Source organism: Pan paniscus, chromosome 7 (assembly GCF_029289425.2).
Source record: "Pan paniscus chromosome 7, NHGRI_mPanPan1-v2.0_pri, whole genome shotgun sequence".
NCBI lineage: Eukaryota > Metazoa > Chordata > Mammalia > Primates > Hominidae > Pan > Pan paniscus.
Window position 1 is genome coordinate 22,099,057 of NC_073256.2, and position 27,365 is coordinate 22,126,421.

The 27,365-nt window shown below is 45.4% G+C and overlaps 2 protein-coding genes and 1 long non-coding RNA gene across 22 annotated transcripts in view; 2 read left to right on the forward strand and 1 right to left on the reverse strand.

The window, feature by feature from the left end:
* The window catches only part of LOC117981308 (meiosis expressed gene 1 protein homolog), a 147,743-nt gene extending 129,329 nt beyond the window's left edge, over positions 1 to 18,414 (reverse strand). For 3 of the 20 annotated variants that reach the window (XR_010113068.1, XR_010113066.1, XR_010113069.1), the window contains exons 1-3: positions 18,192 to 18,414; positions 11,079 to 11,245; positions 4,948 to 5,139 (exon numbers count right to left, since the gene is read on the reverse strand). Coding sequence is in view for 3 of the 20 variants with exons in the window: in XM_034965547.4 (XP_034821438.2) it covers positions 5,011 to 5,139; positions 11,079 to 11,216 (267 nt within the window). In the remaining 17 variants the exon portion in view is untranslated. Of the gene's footprint in view, positions 1 to 536; positions 885 to 1,336; positions 2,164 to 4,795; positions 5,140 to 11,078; positions 11,246 to 18,191 lie in introns of those variants that run through there. The other 17 variants (XR_010113065.1, XR_010113064.1, XR_010113073.1 and 14 more) reach the window with 15 other exon arrangements.
* On the forward strand, positions 1,736 to 3,897 carry LOC134731025 (uncharacterized). Its single transcript, XR_010113081.1, has 3 exons — positions 1,736 to 1,873; positions 2,464 to 2,711; positions 3,107 to 3,897. It is a non-coding gene; the product is annotated as an uncharacterized LOC134731025 (long non-coding RNA).
* Positions 18,415 to 18,621: 207 nt separating the features above from the next.
* Positions 18,622 to 27,365, forward strand: part of LOC117981307 (protein artemis-like) — a 34,072-nt gene continuing 25,328 nt past the window's right edge. The window contains exon 1 of the mRNA XM_063607038.1: positions 18,622 to 23,837. Coding sequence (XP_063463108.1) covers positions 23,729 to 23,837 — 109 coding nt within the window. The 5' untranslated portion in view covers positions 18,622 to 23,728. The remainder of the gene's footprint in view (positions 23,838 to 27,365) is intronic.

The following is a 27,365-nucleotide window of genomic DNA, read 5'->3' on the forward strand; positions in this document are numbered from 1 at the left end:
GGTGGGTCACGCCTGTAATCCCAGCACTTTGGGAGGCAGAGGTGGGTGGATAACCTGAGGTCAGGAATTTGAGACCAGCCTGGCCAAGGTGTTCAAACCCTGTCTCTACTAAAAATACAAAAGTGGCCCAGCCGGGTGGCTCAGGCCTGTAATCCCAGCTACTCGGGAGGCTGAGGCAGGAGAATCGCTTGAAGCTGGGAGGTGGAGGTTGCAGTGAGCCGAGATTGCACCATTGCACTCCAGCCTGGGCAACTAGAGAGCAAAACTCTGTCTCCAGAAAAAAAGAAAAAAAGATTTCTTCTGTGTGCATGGCTCAGCTCTGTGGTCCGCTAGCGTCCTTCCTCAATCTGCTTCCAATCTGTGGACTCAGGAAAGACTGAACCAACCTAGATTTATTAATATTTTAGTATAACATAATACAGTGTTACTTACTATGACATTGACCGTATATGCCCTTTTGCTCCTTGGAGGAAAGACAATTAATAGCTACTATGTGAGTTAATAAAATAAGCCCAGGATTTATGAGTATAACTAACCTGTTCCCATTGGTTTTCCTTGTCTCCTGCAGGCAGAGAGCTGATCAAAACAGCAAAAGCAAAGCAGTGCCCCTGGCCCAGTTCTGAAGCCAACCTTCCTTAATCAGCCAGACCCATCCCTGGTTAGGACTTGCTGTGGATTCTCAGGTGACTCCATCTCAGGATACAGGGACTGAGAGGGTGTATGCAACATCTCAGAGCCAGAAACCGTTGATTCTGTCTAAAAACACAGCAATAACCACATCCCATCCTCTTGATTTAAATGAAAGTGTTTGGAGGAATAAAAGATGAACCTTTCTTTTTCTTTGTCAGATCTTGCGCTCATTTGCTTCTGGTGTGGAACAACAGCTATAAGAAAACAAGTGTATTCAATTAGAATTAATTCCCTCTCTTATTCTCATAGCTGAGCAGGGCTCAAGTGGCTCTCATCTGAAAGAGGTAATAACATTTTATCTGTCTCCTCATCTACCTTTTGCAAGTATACTTAACAAATTAGCTCTCAGGACTCTTCCAAATGGAGTTTTATGAGGAATTTGCTAAGGTAAACGTTTTAGACTTTGAACACAGTTCAGATTTCAGGGGCAGTACTGAAATCTGAACTGTGTTGCTAACTACCCTGCCTTTCAACTCAAGACACAATAACTTTGAACTAAAATAATTATATTTTTGTTGTTTTCCACTCTGTCCCCACGTCTATATCACCACCACCCCCAATCCCACCCCGCAGGAGCTAACTCCTCCTTCCTGTCCCTTCAAGATCAAAACTCCTCCTGCAAGACCCGCTAGCTCTGCCTGCTCACCTTCGTGGCAGATATCGCTATCGTACTTTTATCCTCATTTGTGTGATAAGTACTTCAATGTCCACTTCTTCCACGAGCCCCTGAGCCCCTGGAGGGCCTGGACCACACCTAGTTTTTCTCACCGTTACATCTCCCTTGTCAGGCACATGGTAGGCGCTTAAAAAGTATTTGATGAACGAATGGCTTGTTTGGTGACAGTCCAAAGGCTGGGGGACAGAGGTAAAGCTCCCTCGTTTCGGGCCCCAGACGGGTGGCGCTGATGGAGAGGAGGTTAGGATAAGGCCTCCAGGACCGAAGCGCGCACCCGTAAGGCCCCTGCTAAAAAGACTTCCTGAAGGCGGAGGAACTGCGAGCGTGCCTACGTTAGCCCAAGACCTGACCCGTCGATCCCAGGGACCCTCACCCTAACTGGCCCCGCCTCCTGGGCCCCAAACTCGGACTCCGCCCGGCCTGAAGCTCCGGATCCTGGGGCCCGCCCCTGGCCCCGCGTCAGCAGACCGTGGGCTCGCTCCTGGGCCTGCCTCAAACCCTCCGCAGGTAACGCCTCCCGAACTTGAGCCACATTCCGATCCCCTCCTCAAACCCCTCCCCGTTTCCCACACCCGGGACCCCTCGCTCTGTCTCGGCCCAGCCCCAAGCCCAGCTAGGTCTCGGCCCCTGAGCCCAGCCCCGACCGGCCTCCCAGTCCCTGGGTCCCTCCCGACACCGGCCCCTCCCTAAGCTCCGTCTCCCAGGGCCCGCCTCCTGAGCGCAGCCCGCAGCCCGGACTCGGCCCCGCCTCCCGGGCCCTGGGCCCCTCCCCACGTGGGCCCGTCCTAAGCTTCGCCTCCCAGAGTCCGCGCACCGCCTGGCCAAGTGCTACGACATAGTCAACGCCCCGCCCCTGCCCCGCCTCCTGAGCCCTTCTCTGAGTCTGGCCTTAGCCCCCCCGCCATATTGGGAGTCATATCAGCCTCTCCTCTCCATGGATATTAGGAAGAATATCCCAGGATGGGTGTACACCTCCTGCTGTATGGGGAGTTATATCGTCCTCTCCCTTCCTGGCTACTAGGAACAATTTCAGAGGGTGGGTGTACACAGCCTGCGATATTGTGAGTAATATCACCCTCTCCCCTTCCGGATATTAGGAACAATGTCACAGAAGGGGTGTACATTTCCTGTGATACCGGGAGTAATAGCATTCTCTTCTTCCGTGAGTATGAGGAGGAATATCACCGGGTGGATGCACACCCAGTGCTATATTGGGAGTAACGTCATACGCCATCCACTGGAGATGAGATTCGGATCAATATCACCGGCTGGGTGTACAGCTACTGCGATATTGAACGTAATATCATGCTCGCTCCCTTCCTGGACATTAGGAGCAATATCACAGGTGGGTGTACACCCACTGAGGTTTTAGGTGTACTATTAATATTAATTCTTCCTCATTTATTATTAACATGAATATCTATTACTAATATTAATATTAAGAAATCATTGCTCATAAAAAGTGTTCAGATTATTAATATTAATATCAATTATTAAGAGCTAATATGACTGTTTTCTAATGAATAAGATCAATATCAGTTATTAATATCAGGCGTCATTAATCATTAATATTAATCATTTATTGTTATCGTGAGTATAACTCTTTAATATGAATTATTATTATCGCTATTGATTTTAAAAATGATATGATCAGTTATTAATTGATAATTATTAGTCTCAATAATCGATACTATTAATTGCGGTAAGTCACATTGTGCCATTCCACCCCTCCCTCGGCAGCTCATTTACGACCCAAAACGGGGATCCAAATGCCCCTGAGAGAGCAGCGGTATACTGGGATAGAGGAGGATGGTCACGTAGTGGAGAGGCGTGTTTCTGGGTACCAGCCCTTCACCTCTGCCGACCTTCTCAACTGGGAAAACAATACACCGCCCTCTACCGAAAAGCCACAAACCCTAATTGATTGGCTCCAAACTGTTATCCAGACCCACAACCCCATCTAGGATGATTGCCACCAGTGGCTCATGTTCCTCTTTAACAGAGATGAAAGGCGGAGAGTCCTCCAAGCAGCAACTAAGTGGCTAGAGGAACACGCACCAGCTGATTATCAAAACCCCCAAGAGTATGGAAGGACCCAGTGACCAGGAACCGACCCCCAGATGGACCCACATGAAAGAGAGGATATGCAAAGGCTGAACCGAGACAGGGAAGCTCTCTTGGAAGGATTAAAGAGGGGAGCTCAGAAGGCCACAAACGTTCACAAGGTCTCTGAGGTCATTCAGGGAAAAAGAAGAAAGTCCAGCACAATTATACGAGAGACTGTGTAAGGCCAATCATATGTATACTCTCTTTGATCCCGATACCCCTGAAATCAGCACGTGATTCATATGGCTTTAGTCGGTCAAAGTGCTGGCTCTTCGCTTTACAAATGTAAATCCTGAGGCTGCAATCCTAAGTTGTTAGCTCAAGGTCATGCAACTGTACATTACCATATTCTATGACCATACTTTTCATCATTAGTAAGTAGACAAAGATCTTTATAGTTTTCTTTTTTTTTTTTTTTGAGATGGAGTCTCCCTCTGTCGCCCAGGCTGGAGTGCAGTGGCGGGATCTTGGCTCACTGCAAGCTCTGCCTCCTGGGTTCACACCATTCTCCTGCCTCAGCCTTCTGAGCAGCTGGGGCTACAGGCACCCGCCACCACTCCCAGCTAATTTTTTGTATTTTTTAGTAGAGACAGGGTTTCACCCTGGTAGCCAGGATGGTCTTGATTTCCTAACCTCATGATCCACCTTCCTCGGCCTCCCAAAGTGCTAGGATTTTAGGCGTGGGTCACTGTGCCCAGCCTGCTGGGAGACTTCTATCTCTACTTCCCATCGGTCATTAGTGGAGGGGCTTCCATGGGGAGCATTATTCCTTGACACTTCCAGTTTGCCCAGCAAGAGGCAAAGGACTCCAGAGGCAAGAGAAAGACCTTGGGCCACAAGACCCATACCTGGCATCTCAAAGCAATGTTCTAGTAAAGACATAAATGCCAGGAGCGGGTATAAGTGGAGCACTAAGACTATCTACTATAAGAAAATATGTCACTAGTCTAACCATTGGGATGATTTCAAAGGTGTTTTCCCACACTTAATGGTGATCACACCACAGTTATTATGGACAGAGACCAGGTGTGGTGGCTCACACCTGAAATGGCAGCACTTTGGGAGGCTGAGGTGGGCAGATCACATGAGGTCAGGAGTTTGAGACCACCCTGGCCAACGTGATGAAACCATATCTCTACTAAAAATATAAAAATTAGATGGGTATGGTAGTGCACACCTGTAATTCTAGCTACTTGGGAGGCTGAGGCATGAGAATCACTTGAACCCGGGAGGCAGTGTTTGCAGTGAACTGAGATTGCACCACTGCACTCCAGCCTGGGAGACTCTATCTCAAAATAAAATAAAATGGACAAAAAGAGCAGGACCAAGAAAGTACAACTTTAATGCATCTGCAGCCAGTTCTTAGAACAGGACAAGGTGATTAGCAGATACCAATTCTCATGGCTTTTGTGTTTCACAAAACATTAAACTGCAGACTGCATCTTGAATTATTTCATCAAATGACAAACACTTACACGATGTAGAAGGAAATGATGAATTCTTAAAATATAATTGACAAGTAATACAAAGAAGACAGGCTAGTAAGCATAAATTTTCACTTTGTGGACTTCCTTGTCATCACATTCCCTCTGTTTGTTGTAGTGATAGAACGTATTGTCCCTTCTCTGAAGTTTCTTCACATATCCTGTCTCCGGCCAACGATCTACCTGCACATCAAGAACCAGAGTACAAACGTTACAATGCAGGGTTGATTTTTATCTCATATTTTACTATCAAATAGTTAAAAAGTATGACTTACACAAACAAAGTATAAGATTAGATTTTAGAATGCTTGAGCTTTTAAAATATTATATGCACAAGACACATCTTACATTGCAGCCTTATGCTGTAAGATAACTAATTCAGACCGAGTGCGGTACCTCTTTCCTGTAATCCCAGCACTTTGGGAGGCTGAGGCAGGTGGATCAATTGAGGTCAGGAGTTCAAGACCAACCTGGCCAACATGGTGAAACAATGCCTCTACTAAAAATACAAAAATTAGCTGGGCGTGGTGGTAGGTGCCTATAATCCCAGGTACTCAGGGGGCTGAGGCAGAAGAATCCATTGAACTCTAGAGGCAGGGGTTGCAGTGACCCTAGATGGTGCCACTGCACTCCAACCTGGGCGACAGAACAAGACCCTGTCTCGGAAAAAAAAAAAAAAAAAGGACAACTAATTCAGTGCTTTTCTCTAGAGCCCAATTTCTAGGTTTATTTTATTTTATTTTATTTTATTTTGGAGACAGAGTCTTGCTACACTGCCCAGGCTGTCCTCGAACTGATCCAGCCAAGTGATCCTCCCAGCTCGGCCTCCCAAGTGCTGGAATTACAGGCCTGAGCCACTGCACCCAGCTCCAATTTCTAGATTTAAATTTCAATACTGTGGCCAAGAAAAGACAAAACATTCAAAGTAATCTAAACTTCATTTCTCTTATGTTTACAAAAGATTTCAAACATTCTAACTTCTAAAATTAATATCACAGGAGGAAATTAGGGCTAAGCCCAGGCTCCATTATGTAAGTGCTGCCTGCTGATTGTTGATGACTACACAGTGAATAAAGCAAGCAACTCAAGAACTATCCAAAGGTGTATATGCATTTCCTTCTGCCCCAATTTCAAGTTCACCTTGAAATCCACTTTTTTTTTTTTTTTGAAACAGGGTCTCACTCTGTCTCCCAGGCTGTAGTGCGGTGTTGCGATCATAGCTCACTACAGCCTCAACCTCCTGGGCTCAGGGGATCCTCCAGCCTCTGCCTCCCGAGTAGTTAGAACTACAGGTATGCACCACCATGCCCAGATAAGTTTTCTATTTTTCTTTTTTTTTTTGTAGAGACAGGGTCTCACTATGTTGCCCAGGCTGGTCTCAAACTCCTGGCCTAAAGCAGTCCTCCTACCTTGGCCTCCCAAAGTGTCAAAACTCTTTTTTTTAATTTCTCCTACCATTCTTTATTGTTGTTGTTGTTGTTGTTGTTGTTATTTTTATTATTATTATTATTATTATTATTATATGTTACCGACGTTGGTCTCAAACTCCTGGTCTCAAGTGATCCTCCTGTCTTGGCTTTCCAAAGTGTTGGGATTACAGGTGTGAGCCACTGTCCCCAGTCATCTCCTACCATTCCTTCTTGTATACCATATTGCTTTATCTACTTTATCATTTGGCTTGATCTAATTTGGAGATCTGTCTCTCCACTTCCTCTTCAATGTTATCCCTTCCTGGCCAGGTTAATGTATTTCGCTACTGTCAAATATATTCCTTTCAGATTTTGTGAGATGCACTTTATCATGACCAAAAACTCATTATCTAGGTTGTAGAAAACCAAATCCTGCTCTTCAACACCATCTATACAGGCAGTCCTGCACCCTTTCTCCAAATCCTCTTCTTCAACACCTTCTATACAGGTAGTCCTGCACCTTTTCTGTTCCCCATGAATAAATCTCAGCTTTCAGTAGGAAGAGAAGATGAATATACCATCTGTGTCCACATGTCTTTTACTTTCTAATAACACATCTTCATTTTTTGTGTCATCTCATTTACTTATGAATTAGCGAGAATAGGTAACAGCATATCTGAGAAACCTTGGCAGGCCCTTTGACATACATTACAGAAAACCAGCAGTCCTTTCCACCACTGAGGCCACACCTGCCTGTGTGGCTTCCAATACCTTTGGCAGGGAAAGGAGGTGTTCTCAAGACTCCATTACAGCCCTCTTTCCTCCTGGGGCCAGGAGCAGATTATCTGAAAACCATCTGATCCGGTGAGAAAACAGTAGAACCAATGCCTCTTCTGAACATCTGGAGCTGAGCTACTTGATATGGGACAATCCTTAGGACAGCTAGGTTGGTCCTATGCTTGTTGACTTCTAGACATTTTTCCTTTTGATGCCCCTTGGCATCTCTGAACTTTCTTTTCTTCTTGACTTTCAACTTGATCATTTCCATTTGATCTGGGAAACTTTCTTGCCTGTGGTGGAATGGAATGAGATCCTCAAGTTTAAGGACTTTCCCCTCAGGAGGGAAGGTCAGCAAGCACTATACCACCAGGTAATGAAAAACAGCTTCTCTCAAACCCTCAAACCACTGCACACTGGGAGAAACATCCCACCCAAAGTAAGCCTTCTGTCACCATCCTATCCATCCCTGAAGACCCACTGCAAATGCCACTGGGGACACTAAGCCCTCTCTGGGGATTGTCCCTGGAAGGAAGTGATTTTGTTTTCCTCTAAATTCCTGTGCTTCTTTTTGTTAAGGAACATATACTTTGATTTGTGTAAGGTTTTATTGTTCTTGTTACTTATTTTAGAATCTAAGATGATGAGATTAATAAAAGTTATCATTTACTAAACACTTGCTGTTCCTTCAGTCAACAAATTTTTTGTGTGGGAGTCTTGCTCTGTCGCCCAGGCTGGAGTGCAGTGGCATGATCTCAGCTTACTGTAACCTCCCCCTCCCGGGTTCAAGTGATTCTCCTGCCTCAGCCTCCCTAGTAGCTGGGATTACATGTGTGCACCACCATGCCCGGCTAATTTTGTGTATTTTTAGTACAGACAGGGTTTCACCATGTTGGCCAGGCTGGTCTCTAACTCCTGACTGCAGGTGAACGGCCCGCCTCTGCCTCCCAAAGTGCTAGGATTACAGGCGTGAGCCACTGTGCCCAGCCCAACAAATTATGAGCACTATAATGTCAGGCACTTCAAACATGTGATTACATTTAATTCTTGTGACAACTTTCTTTTCTTTTTTCTTTTCTTTTTTTTTTTTTGAGACAGGGTCTTGCTCTCTCACCCAGGCTGGTGTGCGGTGATGTCATCACAGGTCACTGCAGCCTCGATCTCCTGCACTCAAGCAATCCTCCCACCTGAGCCTCCCAGTAGCTGGGACTACAGAGACACTCCACCATGCCTGGCTAATTAAAAAAAAATTTTTGTAGAAATGGGGTCACACTATGTTGCCCAGGCTGGTCTCAAAATCCTGGCCTCAAGCAATCCTTCACCCTCAGCCTCCCAAAGCACTGGGCTTAGAGACGTAAGCCACCACAGCTGGCCGCCTATGAGTCTGAGGCTTGTGTATCTTTAGGGGCATCCCAATCTTAAGGCAGGGTATGAAGCTTATTTTATTTATTTATTTATTTGAGACGGAGTTTCATTCTTGTTGCGCAGGCTGGAGTGCAATGGCGTGATCTCAGCTCACTACAACCTCCACCTCCTGGTTTCAAGTGATTCTCCTGCCTCGGCCTCCCGAATAGCTAGGATTACAGGCATGTGCCACCATGCCCGGCTAGTTTTGTATTTTTAGTAGAGATAGGGTTTCTCCATATTGGTCAGGCTGGTCTCAAACTCCCAACCTCAGATGATCCACCTGCCTCGGCCTCCCAAACTGCTGGGATTACAGGTGTGAGCCAACACGCCCGGCCCAAAGCTTATTTTAAACAGCATAAAAATGATAATGCTTCTGTTTTATCTGTTTAAAAGCCATAGATGATATAGTAATGAAAATTATCCTTGGCAATGGGGATAGAGTATAATGGTTGAGAAGACAGATACATGAAAGTCACAGTAATCAATCTTCACTTGATCAGTATTTTAAATTGTCTTGTTAACCCCAATAATGTCACTAAATTAATGTCTATTAAAGAGGTAATAACATGTTAGTTCTGTATTGCCTCCATTATTTTTCCTATGTACTTTTAAAATTTTAATTTAATTAATTAATTTATTTATTTGAGATGGGGTTTCGCTTTGTTGCCCAGGCTGTAGTGTAATGGTGTGATCTCGGCTAACTGCAACCTCTGCCTCCCAGGCTCAAGTGATTCTCCTGCCTCCGCTTCCCAAGTAGTTGGGACTACAGGTGCATGCCACCATGCCCGGCTAATTTTTGTATTTTTAGTAGAGACAGGGTTTCACCATGTTGGCTAGGCTGGTCTCAAACTCATTACCTCAAGTGATCTGCCTACCTCGGCCTCCCAGAGGGCTGGGATTACAGGTGTGAGCCACCACTCCCAGCATCCTATGTACTTTTCAAGGAATTTTTAAGTAGAGGTCAAATAATAGAATAAAAGAAAAAGAAGAGCTTATAGTGATCTGCAAAATCTACACGTTAGAATCTGAAAAATGATGAGTTAGTAAAAAATAATGAAAAATAAACAACTGAGTTAATAAACACTGTTATAATTCCAAATCTAAAAATTAAAATATATTTATGAATACTATGTCATATTTTACAATACAGTTGGCCCTTGACCAATGCAAGTTTGAACTTGGGGAGTCCATTTATACATGGATTGTTTTCAAAAAATTTGTTGAAATTCTTTTTGAGATTTGCAACGATTTGAAAAAATTTGCAAACCTCACAGACTATAAATATCAAAAATAATTAAGAAAAAGGTTTGTCATGAATGCATAAAATATATTAAGATATTAGTGTATTCCTGGGTTGATCAATTATTCACCTTATGGGCAAGGGTTTCTGTTAACACTAGGTTACTAGTAGTTGTTTTAGGGAGTCAAAAGTTATACACAAATTTTTGACGGCATGAAGCATTGAAGCCTAGTCCCTGTGTTGTTCAGGGGTGAACTGAATTTGTAAAAACACGTCTCTTAAGAATCACTTGAACCCGGGAGGCGGAGGTTGCAGTGAGCCGAGATTGCGCCAGTGCACTCCAGCCTGGGTGACAGAGCGAGACTCTGTCTGAAAAAAAAAAAAAAAAGTCTCTTAGTAGCCAAGAGAATAAATAAGTTTAGAAGAACCACACAGTATAAACAGGAGCCAAATCTAGACTTTGGTCTAGCCTTCATAAAGCAAAGCTAGGTCTCTACTCTTTCAGGAAAGCCTGGGATATACTACCAAAGTCACGAGTTGTTCTAACACTTTTGTTTGTAAGGTATAATTGCCACAAAAATCACAGGATTTTAACCTCTTTCTAATTCATGCTTAAAACAAAAAGTAACAAGAGGGAAATAATAGTTACCCAACATACTGATTATCTGATAATAAAATCACCTGAGTGAGGAAAAAAGCTTCTTTTTTTGTGGTTTACTGCAAAAGATTCATTTAGCAGAGCACAGTTGCTCAATAAAAGAGAAAATTCTGAATGTGCCCAGCTGAACGACCACCTCTTCTCCCACTCTGCCTGCAAATCATTCTTCTGGGCCTCTCCCCCTTAATAAGATGAGAGAGTCTGGCCGGGCGTCCTGGCTATTGCCTGTAATCCTAGCACTCTGGGAGGCTTAGGCGGGTGGATCACTTGAGGTCAGGAGTTCAAGACCAGCCTGGCCAAACACGGCAAAATCCCGTCTCTACAAAAATACAAAAATTAGCCAGGCATGGTGGCGCACGCCTGTGATCCCAGCTACTCGCGAGGCTGAGGCAGGAGAATCCCTTGAATCCGGGAGGTGGAGTGTGCTGAGATTGTGTCACTGCACTCCAGCCTGGGTGACAGAATGAGACTCTGTCTCAAAAAATAAAATAAAAGTAAATAAAAGTAAACAAAATAAAATGAGAGAGTTGGAGTAGAATTTCCTTCAGTTATTCTCTGGTTGTTTATAGAATACTTTTCAGCATCTGAGAAATACATTTCGAGTTCAGGTTTCTAGAGGCATAAATCTTACCATAGAAACTTGTTTCACTTGTCTATATTCGGTTTCATCCCGATATCCTGCTTGTTGAAATCTGTACAGATTTTCTATCTCTTCTGACCATTTTTTGGCAGGACTTATTGATTTTGGTTTTACGTCAGAACTAGCCATGGTTACAGAGGCCTTATTTTCAATAATATCTGAAAGATGTTAAAAAAACATTAATGGATGATGTAATAGTGACAATTTTGAAATTCCCTTTAAGAATAAACAAAACTGGCTGGGTGCAGTGGCTCACACCTGTAATCCCAGCACTTTGGGAGGCCGAGGCGGGTGGATCACGAGGTCAGGAGTTTGAGACCAGCCTGGCCAATATGGTGAAACAACGTCTCTGCTAAAAATACAAAAATTAGCTGGGCATGGTGGTGCACGCCTGTAATCCCAGCTACTGGGGCAGCTGAGCCAGTAGAATGGCTTGAACCCAGGAGGCGGAGGTTGCAGTGAGCCGAGATTGTGCCACCGCACTCCAGCCTGTGTGACAGAGCAAGACTCCATCTCAAAAAAAAAAAAAATGAGAATAAACAAAACTAACACTTAAAAGTTATACTTAGAGTTGAGAATCCCATTAAATATATTAGTTTTTAAACATACAATTCCAAGATTGAGAAGGATTCATGCTCTATTTTGTGGGGATAAAACTGTAACAAACAAACAAAAAAAAAACCCAAGTACCTGAAAGATACATAGAAAACTGTTTTTTTCTTTATCGATAAAATCCCAGTCAGAGTTGGAGTTACGGAGTGATGTTCTAAAAGCTGTATACAAATACTGGAGTTTCAGGTAATAGTTTGCACATTTCTAAAAACATGCTCAGTAGATTGTCAAAATATCCACCACCATTCCATTACTTATATTCAAAGTTGCATCTCTCTCTCTCTCTCTCTCTCTCTCTGTCTCTCTTTCTCTGAAAAAGGGAATGTAAGACCTGTCTTCTCACTCTGTTCGCTTTCTTGTTTCTGGGAGGGAATGGGTTATTCTTTTTCACTTCTGAATTGCTTGGAGACATCCCAATTGCTGCAATTCATTTACTGAGGTCACTGTAGTACCTGACCTTTTGGTGAACTAATGTGAGAAAATGGCCTAACACAGATTCCATGCACACTGTGTGGCTGTCGTGGTACTGAGACCATGGATTTAAAAACAGTGTAGGAGGTCACTAATAGTCTTGGAAAGTCTAATATACGACTTTAGTTCATGTAATTGTCTATTCACCAAACTTCCATAGCAAGTTTTTCAAAGGCATAATCTTACACTTGTTTTCTCAGCTACTTATTTTATTAACAAAATATATCAGTCATTTAACTGAAATAAAGTGTACAGAATTTTCACTATGATTCCTTGAATGCATTCTTCTATTAAAATATATTTCTATTGGCTGAAACACATTAAAGTCAGATCCTGTAAATAAATTAATATTTTATGAATTTTTTTCAATCACAATAACAAATGCTCATTGTGTTTAAAAGGTCAAGAAATACACTAATATATAACAGGGAAAGGCTGCCCATGGTGGCTCGGGCCTGTAATCCCAGCACTTTGGGAGACTGAGGTCAGGAGACCTGAGGTCAGGAGTTCAAGACCAGCCTGGCCAACACGGTGAAACCCCATCTCTATTAAAAATACAAAATTAGCCAGGCATGGTGGCACATGCCTGTAATCCCAACTACTTGGGAGGCTGAGGCATGAGAATCACTTGAACCTGGGAGGTGGAGGTTGCAGTGAGCTGAGATCACACCATTGCACTTTAGCCTGGGCAACATGAGCGAAACTCCTCCTCAAAAAGGAAAAAAAAAAAAAATGAACTGGGCGTGGTAGCAGGTGCCTGCAATCACAGCTACTTGGGGGGCTGAGGCTTGAGAATCGCTTGAAACCCAGGAGGTGGAGGGTGCACTCCAGCCTGGGTGACAGAGCAAGACTCTGGCTCCAAAAAAAAAAAAAAAAAAAGTATACATATATACATATATATATATGTGTGTGTATATATATATATACATGTACATATATATACATGTATATATATGTATATATGTATGTGTATATATACACACACACACACATATGCTTATATGCATATATATAAAGGAAAACTCAAAATAAGCATGACATTAATTAGAAATATCCATCCTTCATACTGGGTAAAAATCATACTAAATATACGATTAATTAACATAGACTTAAAAGTTTTATTTAAAAGGATCTTCTAATAAATGCTTTTACAAGACATAAATTTAGCTTCACTTGGATTTAATAGAGGAAAAATAGGAAATGGAAATAAAATGGACAGACTTGCTGAATTTCAGACAAATATTTCTTCAATATGAAAGATGTAGCCTAAATGTTCCCTTAGTGGTTAGTAAAAAAAGATAATGAAGACTGTTAGGAGGCTAAGTCACAAGTACCAATGGACTCTTTTCTATGAAAAACAAGAAAGTTGTTCTAATGCTCTTCCTATTTAGATTTTTGTTAAATTACTTCACATTCTAAAGATTATAGTGTTTATATTGTATTCTTTTTTTTTTTTTTTTTTGAGACGGAGTCTCGCTCTGTCACCAGGCTGGAGTGAAGAGGTGCGATCTCGGCTCACTGCAAGCTCCACTTCCCAGGTTCATGCTATTCTCCTGCCTCAGCCTCCTGAGTAGCTGGGACTACAGGCGCCTGCTACCAGGCCCAGCTAATTTTTTGTATTTTTAGTAGAGACGGGGTTTCACTGTGTTAGCCAGGATGTTCTCGATCTCCTGACCTCATGATCCGCCTGCCTCAGCCTCCCAAAAGGCTGGGATTACAGGCGTGAGCCACCACACCTGGCTAAATTTTTATATTTTTAGTAGAGATGGGTTTCACCATGTTTCTCAGGCTGGTCTTGAACTCCTGGCCTCAAGTGATCCGTGTACCTCGGCCTCCCAAAGTGCTGTGATTACAGGCGTAAGCCATCGCACCCGGTCCAGTTTTACAGTATTATACGAGTTTATGTAAAATTTGGAAAACCTGGCAAAACAATAAATAAGCCACGCTTCAGTGAAACCTTTGTCCTTTAATGCCATTCATTCTAGTGGGAAGTTCACTACTCCACTGCTGCACAATATAATAGCAATATACCAGCTATGACAAAGAGGTGAGTTGGACATGTGATACAGCCTAAGAATCCATTCATATATATAATATGAAATATTACACAGGAATATATATTACACAGGAAAAAGGTTCTAAGAAATATTAAAGAGAAAAGTTAGGCTGGGCGTGATGGCTCACGCCTGTAATCCCAGCACTTTGGGAGGCCAAGGTGGGTGGATCACCTGAGGTCGGGAGTTCGAGACCAGCCTGACCAACATGGAGAAACCCGTCTCTACTAAAGATACAAAATTAGCCGGACGTGGTGGCGCATGCCTGTAATCCCAGCTAATCAGGAGGTGAGGTAGGAGAATTGCTTGAACCTGGGAGGCGGAGGTTGCAGTGAGCCAAGATCACGCCATTGCACTCCAGCCTGGGCAACAAGAGTGAAACTCTGTCTAAATTAAGAGAAAAAAAAAAAAAAGTTAGTGAATTCACTGTATTAAAATACTTTCAGGACAGGAACGGTGGCTCACGCCTGTAATCCCAGCACTCTGGGAGACTGAAGTGGGTGGATCACGAGGTCAGGAGTTCAAGACCAGCCTGGCCAAGATGGTGAAACCCCGTGTCTACTAAAAATACAAAAATTAGCCGGGCATGGTGGCGCATGCCTGTAATCCCAGCTAATCAGGAGGCTGAGGCAGAGAACTGCTTGAACTTGGGAGGCGGAGGTTGCAGTGAGCCGAGATGGTGCCACTGCACTCCAGCCTGGGTGACAGAGCGAGACTGTCTGAAAAAAAAAAAAAAAAAAAAAAAACAAAAAAAAAACTTCCAAATTAGTCATATTTTTATATGAATTTAGTGACTGTATTACTTACAGGACTTTTACAGATGAAGCACATGTAGTGATACAATCTTAATTTTTGTCTTATCTATGCCCTTTTTGCTTTAGGCTTGACTTTTTGCTCATATTCATTCGAAACGTATTTTCTTGAATGCATCTATGTGACCTTTTGTCACTTTCAGCTCAAAAAATTATGGCAACTATACATAAAAATGCTACATTTAATAGAAGAGCAGAAAATATGCCGTATTCAATTGGACTTTGGGGGAAATCACCACTTTTCTCAGTAGAAATAGACATCCTCCGGTTATTATTAAGCATTTCAAAATTTTATTTTCCCAAAATACCTAAAGAGAATATGAATGTAAATTTCACCATAGTAGGAACTCTAGTGACCACTGTAACTACGCTATGTAAGTGGTGGTGGAAATTCTTTTTTTTTTGCCCTTACTTTCAGTTTATTAAAAACACAAAATGAAACTAAAATTAGGAAAGATCAACTTACAATTCCTTGATTAAATTTTTCAGTGATTCTAGGAAATTCAGTGGCAGTTCTAATTCTGCTAGTACTTAGCACTTGCAGACTGAGTGGTTTCTTTGCTGGCAGTTGTGCCAAAAAAAGAATTGATAAAAAAATATATTTAATGGCCAGATGCAGCGGCTCACACCTGTAATCCCAGCTCTTTCTGAGACTGAGGAGGGAGGATCATTTGAGTCCAAGTTCAAGACCAGCCTGGGCAAAGTAGTGAGACCCTATCTCTACAAAAAAATAAAATTAGCTGGGTGTGGTGGCTCATGACTGTAGTCTCAGCTACTGGGGAGGCTAAGGTGGGAGGATTGTTTGAGCCCCCAAGGTTGAGGCCACAGTGAGCTGTGATCAAGTCACTGCATTCCAGCCTGGGAGACAAGAATGAGACCCTGACTCAAGAAAAAAGTATTAAAAAAATAAATAAATAAAAATAAACACTTGGGCCACGCGCAGTGGCTCACGCCTGTAATCCCAGCACTTTGGGAGGCCGAGGCAGGTGGATCACCTGAGGTCAAGAGTTCGAGACCAGCCTAGCCAACATGGTGAAACCCTGTCTCTACTAAAAAAAAAAAAAAAAAAAAAAAAAAAATTAGCTGGATACGGTGGCGGATGCCTGTAGTCCCAGCTACTTCGGGAGGCTGAGGCAGGAGAATCACTTGAACCCAGGAGAGGTTGCGGTGAGCCAAGATCGCACCACTGCACTCCAGCCTGGGTGACAGAGCAAGACACCATCTCAAAAAAATAAATAAATTTGACATCTAAAATACCAAGTTGTAGTTCCACAAACAGGAAACAGCAATGCCTGAGTTTCTGGTTTGTGAAACTGAATTATATGAAATACTTAGGGTTTATATGCATACAGATGGTCCCGTGGAATGGTTCAACTCATATCTCCACTTTACCACGGTGCAAAAGCAATACGCATTCAGTAATTCGAGTACCCATGCAACCATTCTGTTTTCCACTTTGAATTCAGTATTCAGTAAGTTACATGACATAGTCAACACTTTATTATAAAATAGGCTTTGTGTTAGATGATGTTGCCCAACTGCAGGGGAGCTAAGTGTTCTGAGGACGTTTAAAGTTGGCTAGGTGCTTTAAATGCATTTTCGACCTACCATGGGTGTATTGGGACATAATCCCATGGTTAAATTGAGGAGCATGTTATTTTATGTATTTATTTATTATTTTTTTGAGATGGAGTTTCACTCTTGTTGCTCAGGCTGGAGTGCCATGGCGCGATCTCTCCTCACCACAACCTCCGCCTCCCGGGTTAAAGCGATTCTCCTGCCTCAGCCTCCCGAGTAGCTGGGATTACAGGCATGCGCCACCATGCCTGGTTAATTTTTTTGTATTTTTAGTAGAGACGAGGTTTTCCCATGTTGGTCAGGCTGGTCTCGAATTCCCGACCTCAGGTGATCCGCCTGCCTCAGCCTCCCAAAGTGCTGGGATTACAGGCGTGAGCCACCACGCCCGGCCTCGGGTACGTTATTTTAAAAACACACCATCTCGGCGCAGTGGCTCACGCCTGTAATCCCAGCACTTTGGGAGACCGAGGCGGGTGGATCACGAGGTCAGGAGATCGAGACCATCCTGGCCAACAAAGTGAAACCCCGTCTCTACTAAAAATACGAAAAATTAGCCGGGCATCGTGGCGGGCGCCTGTGGTCCCAGCTACTCGGGAGACTGAGGCAGGAGAATGGCTTGAACCCGGGAGGCGGAGGTTGCAGTGAGCCGAGATCGCGCCACTGCACTCCAGCCTGGGCTACAGAGCGAGACTCCGTCTCAAAAAACAAAAACAAAAATAAAAACAAAAAACACCATCTCAACTCCCGGACAATCTAAAGTTGTAACAGAAGCTTCTGATGTAGCCAGCCACCCAAATTCCCTTTTCACTTCCCTTTCACTCTGAAAAGCGCTTTTACTTTTAGTAGTATTAAAACTTCAAGAGCATTAGCCTCCCTAATAGTCCCTTTTTTTCTCCTATTAGATTATTTCTGTTCTTAAGAGGCAGCAGGAGGAGCCCTGTAACCAGCACGTAACCTTAGGCAAGGCCATGAACACGCCTGCGCCTGTTTCCTGAACTTAAAGAGAAGCGTTAGCCGGTCTCTAAGGTCCTGGAACTCCCGTCTGCTGTCGCTGGGCGTTCATTTGAAAGACAAAAGCGGTTCCGAAAGCACGCCTGGCGGTCCCTGCTCTGGGAGTGCTGACCTGCCTGTGTGCAGCACAAAACCGCTCCCTTCCGGCCCTCACAGCTAACCTGCAGTCCCCATCCCTCCAGCTTCCCTTCTGCCATAAATCACTAACTGTCTGGGAGATGAAATCCGCCTGCTGAAGGCTGGGATGGACAAAACACAGTATTCCAAAATCTAGGGCCCAAATCGGAGCCCTCGGAGACGCGGCCCCTAAAGCCAATAGGGTCCGGGGCGGCCCGGAAACTTCCGGGAGAACCGGACCCTGAGATTCTGGAAGGGCCAAATAGTGACCCTCCTCCCTGAAAATCACGGAAGAGACATGAAAACCACGGGATCTCCCTGGCAAACCTCAGGAGACAGCAGAGAACGGCGGAGCCGAGAAGGCGGGGCAAGAACTTCCGGGTGGGGCTACGGCCGGGGCGCAGGTGTTGGCGGGCAGGGCCCCCGCCTCCAGCGACGCATCCACTCACCCCTGGGTCCGGCTCTACTGGGTTATCCTCGTTCCGCCGAGCAGGAGAGGCCGGGGGCGCCCGGGAGCTTGCAGGCGGGCGTGGGTGCTTGCGTTCTCTACTAGGGATCCGCGGGCAGAGCCAGCGAGAGGCCCAGTGTTGTGGCCTTCGCGACCCTCGCGTCTCTTAGTAACGCGATGAAGCTGCGGGAGCTCCCGGCTCCTTCAGGCCCCGCCCAGCTAGCTCAGGCCCCGCCCCCGGGTTGGGCTTTTATGCGCATGCGCGAGGGCCGAGGTGGGCGCAGGCCCATCTTACTAAGCCAATGTAGGTCCCAGGTAAGAGCGCTGCCAGGGCTTACCCCTGAGCAGAGATGGAGGGCGAAAAAGGGTTACTTGCTGCTGCTTGAATCCCAGACAAAATTCCCTATGAAAGCGGATCACAGCACGGAGACTGTGTTTGTAGTTCCTGATAGTAGATATCTCCTATCTATTCATTTGCGAGGAATGAACCATTCCAGAGAGTCGCCATAGTGCCTGACAATCAGTAAACCTACAATAGATGATCTCTATAGCTTTAATTATTTTTTCTAGCATTATCTATTACTATATTACAGTACTATCTATTTTAGCGAAAAGTGATCAGATTCAAGATATACTTTTTTTGTTTTTGTTTTGAGACGGAGTCTCGCTCCATCGCCCAGGCAGGAGTGCAGTGGCGCGATCTCGGCTCACTGCAAGCTCCGCCTCCTAGGTTCACGCCATTTTCCTGCCTCAGCCTCCCGAGTAGCTGGGACTACAGGCGCCCGCCACCACGCCTGGCTAATTTTTTGTATTTTTAGTAGAGACGGGGTTTCACCGTGTTAGCCAGGATGATCTCGATCTGCTGACCTCGTGATCCACCCGCCTCGGCCTCCCAAAGAGCTGGGATTACAGGCGTGAGCCACTGTGCCCGGCGAAGATAGATGTTTTGAATGTAGAGCCATCAGGACTTGTCAAATTGTTGAATGAAAGAAAGGAGCAATTGTGTGCTGGAGCCAGCTCATTAGAGCTCTGGAGACTCAGTAATTAAATTTTTAGGAATCTTTCTGAGCTAGTTGTTAAATAGAAGCCATGAGCTGGAGTCAATGAAGATGACAAGGGCCTCGGGCACCTGCCCCAAACAAAACAAAAACACAAGATATATTACAAATTAAATTATATAAACTTCTAAATAAATGAGTCATACTAAAACAAAGGCAATACTTAGTAAAACTAAAAACAAAACAAAAAACTATGTACTTACAACTCCCAAATTTCTCTCTTCAGCCCGGTCTTTCTCTGAACTTTAGATTTGTATATCAACGTATATTCAACATCCACTTGATTGTACAAAACAACCTCCCCAAACACCTCCCTGCCAAAACAAAAACAAAAACCCTGCTCCTTCTTCATGTCTTTTAGTAGATGTGGCCTAGAGCCCTCTCTTTCCATATCCATCAGTGCAACCTGCTGGCTTTATAGCTTCTACTCAAGCCATCCTAATTTTTCTCTTTTCTGGCAATTACAACCGTTCCCAACAGCTCTCTATGCCCCCTCTATAGTCTGTTGTCAACACAACAGTCAATGCAATCTGTTTAAAACCTAAGTCAAGGCCGGGCGCGGTGGCTCACACCTGTAATCCCAGCACTTTGGGAGGCTGAGGTGGGCAGATCACGAGGTCAGGAGTTTGAGATCAGCCTGGCCAATATGGCAAAACCCCGTCTCTACTAAAAATACAAAAGAACTAGCTGGGAGTGGTGGCATGCACCTGTAGTCCCACCTACTCGGGAGGCTGAGGCAGGAGAATCGCTTGAACCCAGGAGGTGGAGGTGGAGGTGGCAGTGAGCCGAGATTGCGTCACTGCACACCAGCCTGGGCATAGAGGGAGACTCCGTCTCAAAGAAAACAAAACAAAAAAACCTAAGTCAAATTATGTCAGTCCTCTGCTTACAACCCGGCAATGGCTTCCCATCTTATGGAGAGTGAAAACCAGAGGCTACACATGGTGAGCAAAGCCCTGTAAGATTTGCTCACAACACCCTCCCTCCTTCCTCTGTAGCCCTGGATCATTCTGCTGCAGCCACGCTGGCCTAACACTGCCTAGCACACAGTAGGTGCTAAAGGGATATATTTTGAATCAGTATATTTCATCACTGCCCCTCCGATGCTGTGGAGGCAGCATGGCACAGTGGCTAGCAGTGTGTTGTCAGAGAGCACAGTGTCTAAAAGTGTGGTGGCCTTCTTGGATTTAAATCTGAGCTCTACTTACTAGCAACATGACCCTGGACAAGCTGCTTAACCTCCGTATCCTCAACTGGCAAATGAGGACAGAAAGTGTACCTATCTGATGGGCAGGTAGGATGTGAGGATGAAATAATGAGTATAAAACACTGATAACATCTGGAACTACATAAACGATAGACAGTAATTACTTCCATTAGAAGGTACACTCCCACGTCCACAGGGATTTTTGTCTGCTTTTTTATTTTTATTTTTTTGAGACCGGGTCTCTTTTGTCATCTAGACTGGAGTGCAGTGGTGCCATCTTGGCTCACTGCAACCTCTGCCTCCAGGTTCAAGTGATTCTTGTGCCTCAGCTCCCAAGTAGTTGTTATTGTAGGTGTACCACTACACCCGGCTAATTTTTTTTGCATCTTTAGTAGAGCTGGGGTTTTGTCATGTTGGTCTTTAACTCCTGGCCTCAAGTGATCCACCTGACTTGGCCTCCCAAAGTGCTGAGATTACAGGCAGGAGCCACCAGGATGGGCCACATTTTTTGTCTACTTTGCTCACTACCGTATCTTTAGTGTCTAAAACAGTGTCTGATACACAGTAGATGGTCAGTGAATGAATACATTTGCTGAATGAATTAAGCTTCACCATCACGTTTCCTGCAGTATTGCAGCAGCTTCCTACCTGAATTCCTGCCCCAGACTACCTGAGTGTTGTGTCTTTTTGTTTTGTTTTGCTTTCGAGATGGAGTTTTGCTCTTGTTGCCCAGGCTGGAGTGCCATGGTACAATCTCAGCTCAGTGCAATTTCCACATCCTGGGTACAAGCGATTCTCCTGCCTCAGCCTCCTGAGTAGCTGGGATTACAGGCCCCTGCCACCATGCCTGGCTATTTTTTTTTATTAGTTTTAGTAGAGATGGGGTTTCCCCGTTGGTCAGGCTGGTCTCGAACTCCTGACCTCGGGTGATCCACCTGCGTCGGCCTCCCAAAGTGTTGGGATTATAGGCATGAGCCACCACACTGGTCCTGAATATTCTTTAGACTCGAATCCAGTGGTTTTCAAACTTTAGGGTCCATCAGAATCACCTAGAAGGTGTGTTAAGCTTCAAACTGCCAGGCCCCACTCTCCCAGAGTTTCTGATTCGCTAGGTTTGGTCTGGGCTATGCTTACCTATCTTGCCTATTTTCTATCCTGTCTTTCTCTTTGTCCTGACTCTATTTCCCTTTGTTTGTACTGTATCCATTGTGGAAAGAGGAGGAGATAAATAAGTGAGCAAATCAATAAGATCACGAGCATTAACTTGACCTGCCTTTCCTGGAGCTCTACCGTGAGATTCTTCGGACACTAGACTCACAGCAGAATTTGTTGTTAGGTCTCCATAACCCTGCCAGGGCAGTTGTTCCCATGTGTTCTAAGACAAACCATCAAAGGTGTTGCCAGTAGTATAGTAGCAGGATATTTTACCTCAATTAGTGATTATGTTGTGTATACCTTTCCATGTCACCCCTCCTCCCCCTCCTCAAGATTTCATGGAAATCTGTATTTGAATAGAACTCTGAGTATCATGACTACAGGCACAAGCTGACATTCACTAGGGATGTCATTCTGTTTTGTTTTGTTTTTTTGAGACAGAGTCTCTCTCTGTTGCCCAGGCCGGAGTGAACTGGCATGATCTAGGCTCACTGCAACCTCCGCCTCCCAGGTTCAAGTGATTCTCCTGCCTCGGCCTCCCGAGTAGCTGGAGATGTGTGCCACCATGCCCGGCCGATTTTTGTATTTTTAGTAGAGATGGGGTTTCACCATGTTGTCCAGGCTGGTCCTGAACTCCTGACCTCAGGTGATCACCTGCCTCAGCCCTCCAAAGTGCTGGGATTACAGGCATGAGCCACTGCGGTAGGCTGGGATGGCATTCTGATTCCTGATTTCCCTGGTCAGAAGTCTTTGTTCCTGGATTTATTCTCATGTTACCTTGAGTCTCTGTGGAAGCATTTATTTGCCATATTCTGCAAACATGTTGTCCCCACATAGATTGAATGCTACCCGAAGGTTTGTCACAGTGCTGTGCACAAAGCGGGACTTCAAGTGTTATGGAGGCCTGGAAAGCCAGGTACAATGGCTCACCCAGCACTTTGGGAGGCCGAGGCGAGCGGATTGCATGAGGCCAGGAGCTCGAGACCAGCCTGGTCAACGTAGTGAAACCCTGTCTCTGCTAAAAATACAAAAATGAGCCAGGCGTGGTGGCGCGTGCCCGTAGTCCCAGCTACTCTGGAGGCTGAGGCAGGAGAATCGCCTGAACCCGGGAGGCGGAGGTTGCAGAGAGCCGAAATCAAGCCACTGCACTCCGGCCTGGGCGATAGAACTAGACCCCAACTGAATAAATAAATAAAATAAAGCAAAAGTGTTCTGGGTTGTTTGTGTTTAATTATACTAAGGAGATTTGATAGGAAGGAGCACAATAAATGTCATGGTGATTATTTGGTTTATTGTAATACAATAAATGAAATACAATAAAAGGTTTAACAAACCTTTTCATAAAGTTGCTTTGGTTGTTAAAAAAGTTTAGACCTTTCCTGCCATTTTTCTTTTTTTAAGTAAATCATTCTAACTTCCTAAAAGTTAGCTCAAAAAGGTGGGGGCCCAGGGGAGAGGCCAGCAGCGAAGGCATTATTGGGATCTTATTTGCCCCAAGATCACGCAGAGATGACTTATTCAGTTTGTAGATTATATAAACGGAAGAGGGAATTAATAGTTACTGAATCTACCATGAGTCAGATACAAACTTTCTCATACAATCCTCCTGGTAATCCAACAAGGTTAGAAATTGGGAACAGAAGAGAGGGCGGGGAACTGAGCTCGGGTTTCAGGCTAGCAGCAGACAAGCAGGAAGCGGAACGAAGAATGATTTCTAAGCGCAGTTCCACAGCCCACTCACCTCGTCGGCTGGGGCCACCTGCTCTGGGAGTTTCGATTTCCCTTCCCGCGACTGCACCTGCACAGACATGGGCAACGCCTTACCAGAGCAACACCTGTGTTTGTTTGGCGGGAATGAACCTTGCACTCGGCAGGGCTCAGGGCCCATCGCGTGCAGCGAAGCGCGGGTGATTTAAACCCAAGCAGCCGGCGCCTAGAATCCGACCGGATGCTCCTTAACTTTGGCCCCGGTCTCCGGACTCCTCTGATTGGACGTGGCTTCGTTCGGCCGCCCAATGGCGAGGCAGCGCGAGGCTTCCCGGAAGTGGCGGCGCGGTCAGGGCTGGCCTTGGCTTCAGCTGCGGTTTTGGGGTTCAGGACGCTGGGATCGGCGGCGCTATGAGTTCTTTCGAGGGGCAGATGGCCGAGTACCCAACTATCTCCATAGACCGCTTCGACAGGGAGAACCTGAGGGCCCGCCCCTACTTCCTGTCCCACTGCCACAAAGGTGAGTGAGGGCTGCGCGTCGCCCGCTCCCGGGGCGCTGGGGGCTGGAGAGAGGACAGGAGGGGGCCGGCCCTGGAGCAAGGAGCTGCAGCCTGTGGGAAGCCAGCGAGGGGGCGGCCAGCACACGCCTTGTCCCAGTCGGGCTCTTCAGCCTCTCAAAGGCTTCATCTATTTTCGGATGTGGTCAACGCGGCGTAACGGCGCCTTCCAGTTGCGCCCTGGGCCGGCTTGGTCAAGCACTGCTAGTAGGTTCTCTTGGTAGCTTTGCTGGTGGCCGATGATCAGAGATTGGCGAGGGTTAGTACTTCCCTCAGAGCCTCGCTACCATGTATGAAGAAAACAAGTTTCAGATCCATTTGACCACACCCTCAAACATCGGTCAGCAAGCAGGAGACTCAGACACACACACAACTGTGGAACAACCCGCCTAAGAGCTCCACGAAGTGCAAGCTCCCTGGCCTTTGGATGTTCTGTCCGTCTCCAATATGAAAGCTTCGTTCTAGTTTAGGATGGAGGGATGTTTCCCTTCTAGATGGTATCAGGCAACCAGAAAAGCTACTATGATTTCACAGCTGGATCCTTTCACAGCTGGGCCGATTTAGGGATTAAGGTTAGAGTGTCGCTGATGCTCCAAACAGAGATTGGAGCTAAATTCCAGAGTTTAAATACCGCTAACTTGACAACCACTGTTCACTTTCACTTCTGTTGTGCTAACAAGTCACTAACTTTTACCAGGGAAAACAGTTTTAATGCTCATTGTGCTAATTCGCCCAGCCATTTATGTTAATTGGAGAAAATGATAAACGGAATCACTGGAGTTGCTGCCTCCTGCTGTGTGGCCTTGCAGCGTGCTGGAGCAGGAAGCTCCCACTACCCTGTGGAGTCAATCAGCATAACAAACCAATCTGTACATGCGCAGTAGGAAAGGATTTTAAAGTAAATTACAGGTATCCAAACACAGCCTTTCCTCACAGGGTTGGTGTGAAGGCCAGCTATGTAGTTTTGTGTGTGGAATCAATCACTTGGACTATAAATTGTTGAAGTTACTGCTTCTGGGAAATGTCTCTGCTTTCTTTTCCACAAAGCCACCAGTGATTTCTCTTTAATGAGTAAAATCTGGACCTCTTCTCGTGCGTTGCCGTATTCGCATCGTGCACGTCTTTGAGCATCTCCTCCTTCCTTTTCTTTTTTTTGGAGACAGGGTCTCCCTTTGTCGCATAGGCTGGAGTACAGTGTGGCACATGTTCTCTGCTCAAGTAGTTGGGACTGCAGGAGTCAGCCACCATGCCTAGCTAATTTTTGTATTTGTATTATTATTTTGAGGTGGAGTCTCCGTCACCAGGCTGGAGTGCAGTGGCGTGATCTCTGCTCACTGCAACCTCCGCCTCCTGGGTACAAGCGATTCTCGTGCCTCAGCCTCCCAAGTAGCTGGAGTTACAGGCACGCATCACCACACCCAGGTAATTTTTGTATTTTTAGTAGAGATGGTGTTTCACCATGTTGGCCAGGCTGGTCTCGAACTCCTGGCCTCAGGTAGATCGACCCACCTCAGCCTCACAAAGTGTTAGGATTACAGGTGTGAGCCGCTGCGCCTGATACATTTCCGGTTTTGTTTTTCATTGAGAATCCACTGCTGGACGAGGATATGCCTATTTTTACTTTTTGTGTAGAGTCGCACTGGAGTCTCTGAACTCAAAATGGGCTAGCCAGGATTAAAGTATACTTCCGAAACTTGCACTTCGTGTTTAGGACGGCTGAGTTTGGAGAAATAATAAATCTGAAGGAATTTGAAATCACCATAAGTTTGTGCATTAAGCGAGAAATGGACTCTTTCCTACTGTTGAACAGTCTATAACAACTTTTTCTGTTCTCTGACCACATGTGGATCTGCTTAGTCAACAAGGACATAAACTCATCAAGGGTGAAAACACAACTTCTGCTTTTGGAGGTTTCTCACATTGCCTTCTGTTGGCTTTTAACCTTTTTGGGACACAGGCTTCTTTGATTATGATATGGACTATCTCCACAAAATTCATATGTTGAAGCCCTAACCCCCAAAGTGACTGTATTTGGGGCTGGGGCTTTTAGGAGGAAAATAAGTTTAAGTGGGGTCATACCGTGGTGTCCTACTCTGATAGGATTAGTTTTCTTACAAGAGAAGGAAGAGAGAGGGCGCTCTGTCCTCATGCGGGGCCTAGGAAAGCCATGTGAGTTCATAGTGAGAAGGCGGCTGTCTGTAAGTTAGGAAAAGTGCCCTCCCCAGAAACCAAATCGCCCCGCATCTTGATGTTCCCAGCTTCCTGAACTGTGAGAAATACCTTTTTGGTGTTGAAGGCAACCAGAACACTACCTTTCCTTACAGGGCTGGTGTGAAGGCCAACTATGGTATCTATGGTATCTTGTGATAGCAGCTCAAACATGAGAAACTGTATGGACTCTTTTGCTAGAAAAAATGCATGGAAACCCATCGACATCACTTCCTTTTTTTTTTTTTCTTTGAGACAGGGTTTTGCTCTGTCACCGAGGCTGGATTGCAGTGGCGCGATCTCGGCTCACTGCAGCCTTCACCTCTTGGACTCAACCAATCCTCCCACCTCAGCAAGTACTCCCACCTGAGTAGTTGGGATTACAGACATGCACCATCATGCCTGGCTAATTTTTCTATTTTTTATAGAGAGACAGGATTTCCCCATGTTGCCCAGGCTGGTATCGAACTCCTGGGTGCAAGTGATCCACTCACCTCAGCCTCCCAAAGTGCTGGGATGACAGGTGTGAGCTACCACACCCAGCTCCACATCACATTTTGATATAATTCGGAGTAGGCTGTGGACCCACCTGATGCTTATTTGTGGGCCATCTGGAAGCCAATGCTGTGTGCAGGGTGGGCTTTACTAAGCATCATCCGTAAGTTCTGGAAGATGAGAGGACCCCTCGACCCCTGAGACCTGAGATAGTGGCCCAGGGTTGGGGAAATCCCCTTCAGGGGGCAATTTATGATGGTTGCCAAGGAAAAGGAAAACCTCCCTGGAAAAGCAGACCTGGGTGCAGTTCCAGCCACACAAAGCAAACCCATCCAGTTCTTGTGACTACCAGTTGGAAGGGGCCTCAGGGTGGTGAGGATGGGGGACCATGATGCACCATGCAGGGTGCTGCCTGCTTAGTCAGTGTGGGAGCAGGATGCAGAGTCTGGATTCAGCCTCCTCTTTGCCATGGTGCAAACTCTTTGGAAACTCCAATTATGGAGAGTCCTGCCCAGGGATATACCCATAGGCCCTAAAAGACTGGACCAGATATCCCTTGAGGGAATTTACCCTTTGGGAGACAGGTGGACTCTCCCGGAGGCATATATACAATCAAGGGCTGCCAAGTGACATGTGGTGACTGCTCTGCTTTCACTGGGTCTAATGATGGCCACACCACATACAAACTGAGGGTGTGCTTGTGTGTGTGTGTGGTGGTGCTCGTGGTAATTAGAATTGGTTTGGTTTAGCTAAACAATTTATTGTTCTTGTTTTTTTTTTTTTTTTTT